The sequence below is a fragment of the Telmatherina bonti genome, assembly GCF_933228915.1.
Source record: "Telmatherina bonti genome assembly, chromosome: 15".
NCBI lineage: Eukaryota > Metazoa > Chordata > Actinopteri > Atheriniformes > Telmatherinidae > Telmatherina > Telmatherina bonti.
Window position 1 is genome coordinate 13,469,309 of NC_136613.1, and position 15,076 is coordinate 13,484,384.

The 15,076-nt window shown below is 38.2% G+C and overlaps 1 protein-coding gene across 1 annotated transcript in view; it reads left to right on the forward strand.

The window, feature by feature from the left end:
- Nucleotides 1-6,477: 6,477 nt before the first annotated feature.
- The window catches only part of nalcn (sodium leak channel, non-selective), a gene marked incomplete at both ends in the record, with an annotated part of 71,307 nt that continues 62,708 nt past the window's right edge, over nt 6,478-15,076 (forward strand). Inside the window, 9 exons of the mRNA XM_079253831.1 lie at nt 6,478-6,519; nt 7,209-7,349; nt 7,467-7,649; nt 9,373-9,456; nt 9,562-9,701; nt 9,805-9,933; nt 11,466-11,617; nt 13,708-13,850; nt 14,037-14,141. Coding sequence (XP_079109957.1) covers nt 6,478-6,519; nt 7,209-7,349; nt 7,467-7,649; nt 9,373-9,456; nt 9,562-9,701; nt 9,805-9,933; nt 11,466-11,617; nt 13,708-13,850; nt 14,037-14,141 — 1,119 coding nt within the window. The remainder of the gene's footprint in view (nt 6,520-7,208; nt 7,350-7,466; nt 7,650-9,372; nt 9,457-9,561; nt 9,702-9,804; nt 9,934-11,465; nt 11,618-13,707; nt 13,851-14,036; nt 14,142-15,076) is intronic.

Below are 15,076 nucleotides of genomic sequence, written 5' to 3' on the forward strand. Positions count from 1 at the left end.
CAGTCCTCTGCATACAAGTGCCTTTGATTAGTCTGGACTCTCAGACTCAGTCCTGGGCAGGAGCTGAAGTGGGGAAACTTGCCAAAATGAAAAGTTTAGTCACCAGTTGTAATTAGAAGCAGACTGTTGTTTTTTTTTTTGTTTTTTTTTTATGTTTTGTTTCACTTTTTCCAATTCTATTTTCCACATGATCTTTGCCTTGCAAAAGTTTTGCTTTTCGCTTTTCCTTTGATGTTGCCAATAATAAATGGGATTCAAAATAAAGCTCCAGACACTTGGTCAGGAAAAAAAGTGAATAATGAAAAGAATAATACCTAAAAGTCATTTACATGCTTTGGAATTGGAGTTCAGCAGAACAGAGCACATATGTCATGTTATAAGTAAAAACAAAAGAGGAAAAAAAAAAAAAAGACTATAATTAAATATGTTGAAAGTGTTTCAGGAGTGACTCTAACATCATGTATTCAGTAAATAGGCTATTTATTAGTTTATAAGGACCGCTTGTAAGCAGATTATACTTATTTACATATATATTTTTGTATCAGAAGCAACAACTATTCACAATAATTAATTCTGCAACATTGATTGGTTGACCTTCTCTTAAACTGTCATCTTTAACCCATTCCCCCCAACTCTTTCTCAAACCATACATATATCCCATTCTGCATAGAACATTTAAACTTCACATAAGTCTTTACATGCTCTTAACAGGTAGCATACAAATATATTTGCATATATTAACGCAGAGAGGCCCTGCGATGGACTGGCGAGCTGTCCAGAGTACCTTGCCTTTCGCCCAAAGACTGCTGGGATAGGCTTCCCCACAACCCTTTCTTGGATTAAGCAGTTAGGTGAATAAATGAATGAATGAATGAATGAATAAATGAACTCAGAGTCAGAGTCCTCAAGCAATAAGATGAATAGATTGAATATTAAATACAAGCTCAACATGGGACACCTGTTGGCACACAGCTGGTCAAAGTGGAAGTTACTTTAAATCTCCCACATGTGTAAAAGTCATAAAGCATCCAAACGCATCAGGTGCTCTACACACACACTCACACACTCTCACACACTAAGCACCACTTCATTTTTCTAAAATGGAAGTCACAATGGTGGATTTTGTTTGACAAAATGGATCCGGTCATCGATTGAGGTAAATTAATGGATTTGGGAGAACTTGGTGAGAAGCAGGAGCTTTAAGCCGTTACCTTGGAAACGTCTGCGCGCCACCGCAGCACGCGCCGGTCTTGTTGATGTGACTGCAGCCTGCGCGCTCCCGCCGCTCTCTCCCACACGATCCCAGCATATCCAGGACACAGCTGATGTCATGGACAGGGCTACACACGGCTGATAAGGGGAATCCTCTTCTCGTAAGTGAATCCGAATGTTTTCTTAATCCGCTAGCAGACAGCTCGTTAACGTGCGCGAGCATCCAGCTGTTTGGCTTTTAGGATGCGGCTGACGCTCGGTGCTGCTGCGCGCTAGCTGGTTGGCTCTCCAGGAAGTGGAGGAAATCTCATCCTCCGGAGCAGGCCTTGATGGAATAATGTCCTGTATTAACTGCACTGTCACGTGCCCAGGTTGTCACATAACACATTAACTTCGTTAAGGACATATGCGTGGCTTTATCACCAAATGCGCGTTGCATTTTAGCTTGTTTTTGTCCCCCGTAGCAGCTTTGCTCCTTATCGTTTCCATAGTAACCTTGGATATGTCGGTGTCATTCATTCAGATTTCTGTCTGAATATGGGTACACTTTTAGTGCTTGACATTCAGTGGGATGACAGCCATTTTAGTCGATGTGTGATCGCTCATATTGGAGCAGCTTAGTGGGTTGAAAAGGAGCAATTTCAACAAATGCTTTTAGGATTTCCCAGTTGCCCTTATAAGCCAAAGTAGGTCAAGCAAACAGACCTTCAAAAAAGCCTTATATAATCCAGGTGTTTCTGTCGTGAGATTTACCAGATCAGTTCTGAAAATTTTCCAGGTAGCATATATAAGTCTTATATATATATAAAAAAAGTCATTTCCTGGGGCAAAGAACCAGCTGGGACTGCCTCACCAGTGAAATATAATGATGCTGAATACAAATATAATTGCAAATGAGACAGTATTGGTACTAGGCATGGGTGGCACTAAGACTATGGTTTATTTTCTTTAAACGACAGAGAAGATGAAGCTATTGACATGAGAAAAGATATACATTTTGACTTAAATTGTATAAAGTGAGGTGACTAGGTCAGAAATGTATATTTTGTTCATTTTTAAGTAGATCTAATAAATATTTTACACGAGCCGTTGATAAAATCACTGTTAACATGGGAAAAGCCATAATCATGTATTTACAGTATGTCAGGATTCACAGATTTTTCAGCCTATTTGCCATTTAATAAGTTTTTCATCCATCTTTTGCTTCTGTGACTAATTAGGAATAACTATTCCAGTATGACTTTTATAAGCTTGAATTTTGTCAAATGGAAACTGACATGGCATCACGTGGCAGGCAAAGTTTTTTTTGGCAACACAGATTCCATGTAATAAAGTCTTATTAGAAAACAACTTGTACTTTGGAGCAGACACAAAGTAATGTGAAAATTAATATAAGGTCAGAGTTTTAGTCAGATTGTCTTGGTATGCAAGAAAATCTGAGCAAAGTTCCAGTTTTGTGACAGTTCATCAAAACTTGGAAAAGGTTGACAAAGAATAACATAAGCTGTTCTTCAGGTCTGTTGAACTGTCACTTCAATAACATCTGACTATTGTGGGCATGCTCACTGAAGCTATAAGTCCATATGCAAATTCTTTCTCGGAGCTGAAAATCAAGCTAAAAACAACATAAAACAAGAGCAGAAAACAAGCTACGGTGTTCATCATATTGAAAATTGTACCTTTTTTTCTGGGGTTTGTACCAACTACTCAGCTGAGGCATGTCTGCTTGGAGTTTCCTTCTGTGCCAGTGTGGGTTTTCTCCAGGTGACTGAGTTTTCTAAATTCCCCAAAATTCTGAAATATGCTCATTTTAAACAGCTTTTAGTTGTGATGGTAACTAAGCATATAGTTTTAATTAATGTTGAACCTGACTGGGTCCAACTGACCTCTTTCCATTGCTAATGTGGAGCCTCGAGTATTGTTACTACACCTGCGTCTTTTCAGGATTTCTGCAAGAGTGATGCACACTCACCAGCCCTTTTATTAGGTACACCGTGCAAATGCCATGTTGGACTTCCTTTTGCCTTCAAAGCTGCTTTGATTCCTCATGGCAGAGATGCAAGAAGATAATGTAAACATTTCTCAAGGGATTTTGGTCCGTATTGATTTCCGATACTATTTTGTGCCAAAGTCTGACCCTACCATCTGAATGTCACAGCTGAAGTTGAGACGACTTGGACCAGGAAATATTTTCTGAAATTCTTTCGTTCAACATTGGTGAACCTGTATGAACTGTTGCCTAGTTTTCTGTTCTTTTCTGACATGAGTGGCATGGTCTTCTGCTGCTGTATCCATCGGTTTTGAGGTTAGATGAGATGATGATAGCTGCACAGTGGTATAGTGGTTAGCACAGCAAGAAGGTTGCTGGTTCGATCCTCAGCTGGGGCAAAGCTTGAACAGTGGCCTTTATTTGTGGAGTTTGCGGTTCTCTCCGGCTTCCTCCCACCGTCCACAAACATGCATGTTAGGTTAATTGGTTACTCTAAAATTGCCCATAGAGAACGTGAGTGGTTGTTTGTATCTGTGTGGCCCTGTGATGGACTGGCAACCTGTCCAGGATGTACCCTACCTTTCGCCCTAAGACTGCTGGGATAGGTTCCAGCTTCCCTGCGACCTTTAATCAGACTAAGTGGTTAGGATAATGAATTAATGAGATGATGATAAATATGCACGCCTTGGTTTTAACAAGCAACCATTTCTTTCATCTTTCTGTCCTCTGACATCAACAAGACTTTTTTTTTCTCTGACAACTGGCACTTACTGGATATTTTCTCTTATTAGACAATTCTCTGTGAACCTGAGTGATAGCTGTGCTAATTCCAGCAGATCAGCAATTTCTGATATACTCAGACCAGCCAGTCTGGCGCCAACAATCATGCCATATTCAAAGTCACTTAAACCCTCTTTCTTCCTCATTGTGATGCTTGGTTTGAACTTGACCAAGCAATCTGGACCACGTCTACATGCACTGAGATGCTGCCATGTTACTGACTGATTTGCTGTGTGTGTTGACAAGAAATTGAACAGGTGCACCTAATAAAGCAGCTTGTTATTGGGAAAAACTGGGACATTTTAATGTGTGCAGACTTGTTGTTATATACTGTATGTATCGCTCTTTAATGTAAATTTTCATACCATGAACGTTAAGCAGAGTTGCAATGCTGCCCTTGATTTTTCCAATATGGTGTTTTGCACTGCTAATGCTCAACGTATAATAACAAACTTATAATAATAAGGATAATAATCCATACAAAACCTTTAGGTTGCGATTTTCTAGTCTCATTGTAACCATTGTTTCCTCAGGGGAACATCGTTGTCTCAACATGCATGCTGGAAAGAAGTCCCCATCCTCTGTCACTCACTAAAGGATAAAAATCAGGTACAGTCAATAAAAAAATGTTTTATAAAATAACAAAAAAGCTATATAGCTATTTTTGTCTGCTGTTATTGGAAATTATGTCAAAAAGAGCAGTTTTTCTTGACTTCCCTGTCCAAAGGGAACTTAAAAACAAACAAACAAACAAGAAAACAGTTGGATAACTTGTTGAAGTTGGGGAATAAATGTGTGCTTTCCACAGCTGGTTCATTTTAAAAAGCAATCATTTAAGCTGTTTGTTATATAAAATACTAATTATTACAGTTTTAGATTACACCAGCTGACCAAGCATCAACAAGAACAAAACAGCAACAATAAAAAAGATGCTAAAGTGGTCGTCATATCTCTACCTTTTTTAAATGCTTTTTTTAAGTTGATCAATTAGGACATGTTCTGGTGTTTTTTTTCTTCCTGAAACACTAATCAAGCTTTAGTTATATGAATCTCTTCAGCTCTGTGTAGAGCTAAAATCAAACAGTGCAATTGGGCATTCCTGTCCACGTTTTTTTTGTTGTTTTTTTGTCTTTACATCGGATGCAGCCACAGTGCACTCAGGAAAAAAACTTTAACAAGAAAGTTTGAATGTTCAGATTTCTACAGTTACAATTATTCTGCCCCAAGATCGCATCATTCTGCGTGAGGAACATGTCCTTTTTCCAAATGGGAAAGTAATTGCAGTCTTTGCCACCTATACTCCCACATAATAGCACTTAGACCCTGCAATTTTGTTTTCACTCTTCTTCACATCTCCATCTGCATATGTTAAGTGTAGCAATTATACTGGGAAATTGCTTCTAACTACATGGGGTTTATGGGATGGACAGTTTCTTTTCTTAGGAAGAACATGTAAGGAAGTGAGGGTGATACAGATGTATTCTCTGCTTTGTATTCCCATCCTCAGCTGGTGTTGGCCACAAGAATAAAAGTTTTCCCTTGATTTTTTTTTTATCAATTCCAAATTTCCGCTTTACTTATTGCCCCAGTAAAGGTTTTCCAGTTAAGTTTGTGGTTTCGGTTATCAGATGCAATTTTTTTTTTTGTTATAGTAATGCAAGAAGCTGTGTAATCATTTTTGTTTTAGACTTTGTACAAGACTTTGTGCCTTCTGCCCAAACCCAGTGTAATTCGTCATGTTTTTCACACCAACTGAATGACATTTAAATGTGTTAACTGCGGCATATCATCTCTAAAACAGCTCTCATTTCTTCAAAACAAACAAAAAAATATGCAAGATCTTCTTTATTAGTGTTTTTCTTTGCAACTTTTCCCATTAAAGTGATAGTGACCATCAAAGTATATTAGCTCTCAAATGAAGGTGTATTGTTGCAGGAAAGACAAGCAATCAAATGTGCTGTGAAGACCATCGTGGTATTGTGGTGACATTAGAGATGGAGGAAAAGGATATCAGAATCATTCCAAATGAAAGCACATCTGTCTGCATGCTACTAATGGAAAGAAAGGCGACGTGTTATTTGTATAGTTTTGTGTTGAAGCTGCGTGTTCACTGCTTTTATGACCCCTACTATTTACTATTACCGCTGCAGGACCTCCAACCCTTTGGGGCCCATTCTACTTTCTGCATCTCTTGTCTCTCTCTATCTGGTTGGTCTTTCCACCCCCTCTGTGACCTTGGGATGAACGCACCAATGAGGAGCCTCACAGTGAGTCTGCTAGTCCTCTTGTACCCCATCTTCTCCTTCCACAACACCTCAATCAGTCAGTCACTCACTCACAGAGTGTGTCGCATATATGCCTTGATGTCAGACGTGGTGAGCATTCCTGTCTTCTATAAGCGTACTGTAGATGTGGGTAGTGTATTGTACACCATATAAGCCATGATGTTGACTAACTGTTGTGTGTTATTTACAGGGTATGCCTGATCGCATGCTATGTGCAGTGCTGGAGCAATTTCAGCTTTACTTTTCCCTTTGGTATGTGCGCTTTGTCTCCATTCAGAGTGTCATTTCTTCTTGTGTTCTTATGTTGAAACTGCCTGGACAGTTTTTCTTTTTCTGCATACGCACATTCACACAAACATAAATGCAGATGTTGACAAGGGCAGGTAACACAAAGTCCAACCTCCTCACATTGTGCAGCATTTTCTTCTGGTGCCTTGGTGTTCAGTTTGATGAAGATCTCATATGATCTTTTTAAATGGTAAGTTACTGGAGCTGTTCCAGTAAGAAAACACTTGTTCTGTGTTCCATGTGAGCTGCGTTGTGTATCACAGTGGCCATTCAGTGATGCAACATGTGCAGTTTTAAGGTACACACCTCTGGCACATTCAAGTCGGGGAAGTTTGCTTTGTGGAACAAGCATCACAGCTTGGTAATGGAGATTGTATGTACAAGCCTTTGACAAGGATTTTATTTATGCATTGAATAATCGAATCTTTAATTCAAGTTTTATGGAAGCCAATCATGTTTTTTTCCATCATTTGCTGCTATGCATCTTTGCGTCATTAGGTACATATTAAATTCTTGGTTTTAAATTTTAATCCACATGATTGAAGTTTGAGAAGTTGCACTGCAACTGCCCCGACTTGGATGCAGCCAGAGTGCTCCCCTGTTCCTCTTTTAGCTTTGGTCACTGTGTGGTTCTCCTCCTCCCCATTTGTTAGATTCACTCTCTGTATAGCACGGCAAGCCCCAGCATGCTGAAGAGGAAGCAGAGCTCACGGGTCGAGGCCCAGCCCATGACTGATTTTGGGCCGGACGAGACCCTTGCAGACAGTGCTGACATTTTCTGGATCAACAAACCAGTGAGTCCGCTTACATGCCGTGTGTGTTCTGTTTTATTTGACAACATTACAGTAAGAGAACAAAAAAAAAATGGATAACATTTTTTTATGTTTCTTTTATCTGTTTTCCTCCTGAAGTGGGTCCATTCGTTACTTCGGGCCTGTGCCATCATCAGTGTCATCTCCGTGTGTATGAACACCCCGAAGACCTTTGAGCACTACCCTCCACTGCAGTATGTGACATTTACGCTGGACACGCTGCTGATGTTCCTCTACACAGCTGAGATGATTGCAAAGATGCACATCAGGGGAATCATCAAGGTAGAGACTGAAAAATGCTAATATAGATAAACACTACTCAGTTTGAAACATTTAATCATGGTGGCAGTTTTTTGTCTTAAACTTAAGACAAAAAATGGATTTACATTGTGGAAATACTATGGGGCATGGAGCTGATTGCATGCTACATGATATTTATAGACTTTTCTGGTTTTTAATGCCCAAAAAGTCCAAAAAAAACCCCCCAAAAAAACAGAGAAGCAGAGGAGAAAATCAGCATCTGACTATTATCAACCAAGTCATAGGACACCAAAGAGCTTAATTAGAACATGACAGCTTTAGCAAATAATGGAAAAAAAGGTTTCTGTCTGTGAAAATGAAAAATAAAAATATATTAAGTTACAGCAATCAAATGGGTGATCTTAAGATTTTTTTTCTCTTTTTTTTCAAATGGAAGAAAAAAAAACAGTCAAGAGATTTATCACAGTACTCAGCAAACCAGGAGATGATGTCACATTGGCTACCTCCATCTTTATTGTGCTGTCTATGAGGAATGTTCATAAGAAGGTTTTTTTTTTTAGCCATATTAGACATGAATCTTTTCTTCTCACTAATTTGCCAAAAGGCATTATGATTCATCGAGTCTGCAGCTCTTTGAGCTGCGTTCGTTTGTTTGTTTTTTTTGTTTTTTTTTATATTTGGATGAATAATCCCAGTTCAAATTCCAGGTAGACCATTAACGTTGAAAAGCGGCATCCAAGAAAACACAGCTGGCAGATGAAAGGCCCATAATTACCGCCATAAAAATGTGGACAACTTAACTGGCAAATCAAAGATACCGAACAGGAAAGCGCCCAAAGACACAGAATTAGAAATAATATATAAAAAAAGAAAAAAAAAACAAAAGAAGAGGAGTTTCTTCTTATTTTATTTAACATTACTTTTCGATCTTTGGTGCACTCACTTCTTTGCCTTTAAAACAGAATTATTTCTTAGTCTGTTGTGATTTAACTCATAATAATGTCATTTATGAAGTAAGACAAAGCTTTCAAGAAATTGTAAACATCTTTTATTACCAAATCATACAAGAGTGCAGGTATTTAACATGTCTAATATTATACTTCATGCAACTTGTACGTTGTATTTTGTTGCTACTTGCTGAAAGTTCCTACCCAAAATCAATGATGCACACAGCACAGGAATGTAATTGCATGCTTTCGTACTTGTCAGTGGGTGCCATCAAACATGGTCCTTATCTTTAGTGTTTCAGAACACACCCTTCCATTTTGCAGCCTTTCCAGTGGAAGACTAACCCCCTAAGAGCTTCTTACGCAGTCCCCCTCTTGCTCTGTGAGTGGTAATTAAGGACGCCCATTTCTACTGACCCCTTGACATTGCAGTTTGTTCCCACTTCAAGGACCTTACAATTTTGTCTTATCATGTTAAAACTGTCGAACATTGTGGTCAGTCTGTCAAAACGGCCACTGTAATTTCACATTCTGCCTTGCTTGGATCGTTGCCGCACCATTACTGAAGCCACACACAGACACATCTTCTGCTTTAAAAGCTTTCTGTGTCAGAGTTTAAGAAAGCGATGGGAGGAAATGGGATGAAAACATCCCAACAGGGGAGGCCTTGCAATGTGTCATCTATTTACTTTTCAAATATGTGAATTTGATATCATTGATGCTGTAATTATTTTGGATTAATATTTTATTACCTTTTTGAAGTTGTCTCAGCATTGATGTCTCTCCTTTTTATTCAGGGCGACAACTCCTATGTGAAGGATCGCTGGTGTATGTTTGATGGATTCATGGTGTTTTTCATCTGGGTCTCGCTGGTGCTACAGGTAAATCAAACCACAATGTACATTCAATAAATTTAGCAAATTTTCTGTCTCCACACCAGTTATCAGCTGACTGATCCTTTAAGAGAGAATTTCTCTTTTTTTTAGGTGTTTGAAATAGCAAAGCTTGTGGATCAGATGTCTCCATGGGGAATGTTGAGAATCCCCCGAGCGCTGATAATGATCCGCGCCTTTAGAATCTACTTCCGCTTTGAGCTTCCCCGTTCTCGCATCACCAACATTCTCAAGTACAATATACCGTCACAGAGATTTCTCATAAATAGGGCTCCACTTTATGGTGCAGATGGGGTGGATATATATATAAAATATGACTTTCTATCATGCTTGCAGGCGATCTGGGGAACAGATCTGGAGTGTCTCCATCTTCTTGCTGTTTTTTCTTCTGCTCTATGGAATTCTTGGTGTTCAGATGTTTGGAACATTCAACCATCACTGTGTAACAAATGATACAAAATCTGGGTAAGAATGAAAGATGAATTTGATCCATATGATTCTATTTTTTTCTACTTACATATCTAAACATATGTTAGTTTCTGTGCATCATCATTAAGAGGCTGAAAGAGATAAAGATTTGCCTCCAATGGAAATAAATAAATAAATATATATATATATATATATATATATATATATGTACACACTTCTGATGGCACACATTTCATGGTAAGCATTTCAAACTTTGCACAAGAGACTTTCTACATACTTTATCTTGGAACAAAAGAGACAAAAGAGGAAGGAGGTTTCAGTCCTGGTGAAAGATGAAGGCTGTCGTAAAAGTTGACACTAATCATAGTTATTTAAGTTTTCTGCAGTGTCCAGTTTTGAATCGGAACATTCATCTTTCTTTATCATGTATGCAGAGACGCTACGTAGCCATGGTCTCTATTCCTCATTTGTAGAAGAATAGATGTCACAGGAAATGTTGCATATTCATGCTGGGTTCTGATATGTGCTGAATCTGTATGTGCATACACATTACTTGGTTGTAATTACGTATTTTAGAAACCTATCAAAGATGGAATGATGTGTCTAATTTGATTGCATCTTGTCATTTGCACACAGTCAAGCTCTTTACCTTTTCACACAAAGAATATGATTGAGGTTTGATGGAAGAGTTTTTTTGAAGACGTAAATATTAGAAGGATCTACTCTTTTGATTGTCAGGATTTCTTGCAGCCAACCTCATCGCTGTGATTTAAGCAGGGCAAAGCCTGAACATGGACGACGTCTTTGTTTTGAGGAATTTTTGAAAGCTATGTTGTGATGAGTTGTTGGAAAACCCTTACAACCTTTTTAGATGGAAATATTTAAAGCCAATGTATGTAAGACATTTAACTCTTGTAAGCATGCTTTGGAAAGGGGTGTTCAGCATCTTACTGTGTGTAAATAAATGAGAGTTTGAGTAAAAATGAGTAAAAATGTCAGGTTTGGTAGACCTGCTATGCCAGAAGATGTGGACAGGATCTGCTAGCTTTGATTACAGAAATGATGCAAAACGGATTGGGAACAATATCTGATCAAAAAAATGGTTTGTTTTTCATTTGACTCACAGATGATTAATATTTAGTCATAACTGGACACTTTGTCCCTGATGCTTGGTTTCACTCGTCTCCTCTTTGCCATCGAGGAAAGTGATATCCTTTCATAAGATGTGTTGATGCTATTCAGCCTAGTCTAATTAGCTTTATCAGGGTTCACTGTTATGCCTCTGATTGGCCTTTGTGATAGCGTGATAAATTATCCCTCCTGATTCTGTACCGCTTAATAAACAATTTAGATGAGTGTCTGGGCAGGCAATTTAAAGGCATTAATTTTCATTAGTGAAATCAAGCAGTTCTTGGTAACACCTGTGGCTACAGGACAAGGATAAAGATAAGCAGGATTCTGGTCTCAAATGCCTGAATGTTTTTTTTTCTCATTTAAATTCTTTCATTAGTTGAAATATGGTGTTTTAACCACTTAATTATGCTTTTTCTTTTCTCCCTTTTTATTAGTACAGTGACATGGAACAGCTTGGCTATCCCTGACACACATTGCTCCCCTGATGGAGAAGGCTACCAGTGTCCTCATGGCTTTAAATGCATGAATCTAGAAGAGCTGGGCCTCAGCCGACAGGAGCTTGGCTACAGTGGATTTAATGAATTGGGTATAATCTTGTTATTGTCAGTACTGCCTTCAAAAAAAAAAAAAAAAAAAAAAAAAAATCACAATCATGCAATCCATACAGATTGTTTTATGCAACACGGGTTTAATCTTTGTATACAAAACTGCAGATTACACTTTATAAATTTATTTTAGAAAAATAGAGACTCAATATGCTGTACTATTGGATATTGTCTTGAGACATTTGGAAAAATAAACTTGTGTAAAGAAAAGATCTTCAAAGTTCTGAAAACTATTTGTAGCACAAAGCTGTTCATTCTGCAGCCTGCTGGATGGGTTTTTTTTTTTTTTTTTTTATCAACTGAATGTTGATCAAATCCAGGAATAATCCAGTATCTGCATAGCTGAGATGGAGACTGATTATTTCACAGTATGGAAATATGGTGCATTAAGTGTGTTTTCCAGGCCAAATGTTTGGTCTGGATGGTATTTACTCTGCTTGCTATGTGGAGCTGCATTCAGACGAAGCCTTGATTAGGATTCACAAGCATTAGAATATTGACATGTTCTTTTCTCTCTCAATTAAATGATCTTTTGCTTGATGTTACAAATGCAGTCAGTTCATCTGCAGAGAGGGCAGCAACTGGAAAACAGCCCACAGCTCCATTTTGTGGTTTGGCAAGCTTACATGATTTATGTTTGTTAGGTAAATTTGATGAAATTTGTTAGTGACAAAGACATGCATTAGAGATGATTTCATCAGGTTAATGAGTTTGCCAAAACAACAACAAAAAAAACAACAACAACAAAATATAGGGTACATCTGAACCTTAAAAGAAAAACAATTACAGTATAAGGATACGTTATAGTTGTGCAAAAAAGTCTGTCAATGACGAGGAGTCTGGTTCTGAAGTGGAAAAGATTACAAAGTACTGAACAGAAAATAAAAAGCAACAGAGTAATACAAATTGCAATTTGCAGAGACAGTTCAGAGGTCCGACGGCAGAAGTCTGAAATGCTCTGAAGAGTTCTACACAAAACTACTTTTTAAGCCTTCGCCTACAGTACATCAATTGCTTGTCATAATCCTATGTTATTCTGAACAACAAATGTCTGTTGTTGCTTGAAAGGTTAGGTCAAACTGACCACTAAGTTATAATTTCCCAAATGCAGTGTTTCTCAATTCCAGTCCTCAGGACCCCCCGCCCGGCATGTTTTATTGGTAACCCTACCTTAACACACCTAAGTGAAATAAAGGGCTGGTTAACAGGCTGCAAAGAACTTGATGAGGAAGTTTAATAATCTGACTCAGGTGGTTTGGAGGAGGAACATGTCTGAGGACTGGATTTGATCAACACTGCCCCTAATGGCACTATCGTATCTGACTCCTTAACTGTAAAATTCTTCAAAGGAAGGGAGTGTTGTAGTTAATCAGATCCCAAGTGTCTGAAAGCAGACATGTCAGGGCCTCTACACATCATCTATGTCTGTAAGGAGAATAAGCAGATACTGTGTAACTAAGCTAAAGTTCTTAAGTTCATCATGACCTTTTCAGAAAGCTCACAAAGCCAGAATCAGAAATGAATGTATGCTAAGGACTATAAAATACATGAAAATCTAAGTTGGAACATAACATTTCCAATGTAAATACTAGATAGATCTATGTAGAAACAAAATTTGAAACCTGTTGTGTTCTGCTTATGAGAAACTAAATTTAATAAAAAATCAGAGATGGTTGGTCTGAGATTCACATGTTCCCTGCCCTTGGTCCCACCCACTGCCCCTCCATTTTGCAGAGTTTAAAGACACAGTCCAGAATTTTTGCCGCAGCTGCTGTAGAAATGCACATCATAGATGTCATTGTGTCATCGAACAAGTCCAGGACAGAGTTTTAAGGTCAAAACATTACGGAATGTGTCTTTAAGTGTCCTCATTCTTTCATAGAGCATGGAATTGGGGATTATCCAGACATGCAAATGGTCACAAACACACCAAATAAAGTCCTAGATGACCATTATCTTTTAATGGACTCCTAAAAGAGAATGAGCACCTTGATGAAGGCAAGAGGATGAGCTGGGAATGGACCTTAATGTCTCACATACTGGGGTGTTTTTTTTCTTTTTCCGTTTTAAGGTACAAGTATATTTACTGTGTATGAGGCAGCGTCACAGGAAGGCTGGGTGTTCCTCATGTACAGAGCCATCGACAGTTTCCCTCGCTGGCGCTCCTACTTCTACTTCATAACTCTCATTTTCTTCTTGGCGTGGCTTGTCAAGGTTAGAGCCTCTGTCTCTTTACTGCTTGTATTTTATAAACTGTAATGGGAACTTGAACAATAAAAGGAGTTTTCAGGCATAATGATATCCCCCTGTAAGTAGCAGGTTCTCTGGGTAAATAATGAATGACTGTCACTATTTACCTGTAATTGTTACAGCGCTTTCGTCTGACTTTCACTCCTCCAGAATGTGTTTATTGCCGTCATCATTGAGACGTTTGCCGAGATCAGAGTGCAATTTCAGCAGATGTGGGGGTCGAGGAGCAGCACCACCTCTACTGCTACAACACAGGTATAACTGTCACACAAACTGACATCAGTAGGCAACAAAATGTTCCACTGACAGCTTGAGTGTTTTTTGTGTGTTGACTTATGTGCTGCCAAAATCTGACCTGATTTCAGTCATGGAAAAAGTCTCCAGTGCTGTTTATCTGGGTAATTGAGTGCAAAAGGTCTGCTCGTTCATTAAAACTGAGCTCTTCAAAGATGAGCTCATCAAAGTTGCATGAATTCTGAATAATCAAAGGAAAGGATGCACACACATTTTGCCAGGAATGGCTTTCACAGAAGAGAATGCTCGCTAATGATTCCCAGTTCCTTAAATGTTGGCTGTCAGAAGGCTCTTAATGCAGAATTAAAAAAAAAAAAATCACTAAAAAATGCATTGGAATTGTTCACTTAAAAATACAACAAACAAAAACAAAGAAAAAAGAAGATTGTAAAATTTCCATGCAACATGAACACATCAGGCAAAGCGAAAAATGTCAATTTTCTTTGATTGAAAAAATAAAATTTCCTCTTTTTTTTTTAAAAAAAAAAAAAGAAAAGCAAAAAATTATGTATTTTTTCTCAGCTCTTTTGGGCAGAGATGAACTTTTTAATGTGTCTTCCATTTATTTTGTGTTCAAACACACGACGGACAAATCGGCTCTCTGGTTGCAAAGTGAGGTTGTTTCCCTGGCACAAGCTTTGTAATTATGGATTAAAATGATAAATGCTGCTATTGCCTAATCACATTAGTTGCCCCTAACTAATGTTTTAGAGTGATTCAGTATGTATATAAATATGTGTTTTGTTGGCAGGTGTGTGTGTTCTTTGTAAGCCAGCATTGCTTCAATGCCAAAGAGTGACTGATGAGATAAAAGCTACAACAGAAAAATGTGATTGGTTTGAGACTTTTTGTAGCTTCAACAAATCAAATGTCCAAAGTTATAAATAGTTTGAATA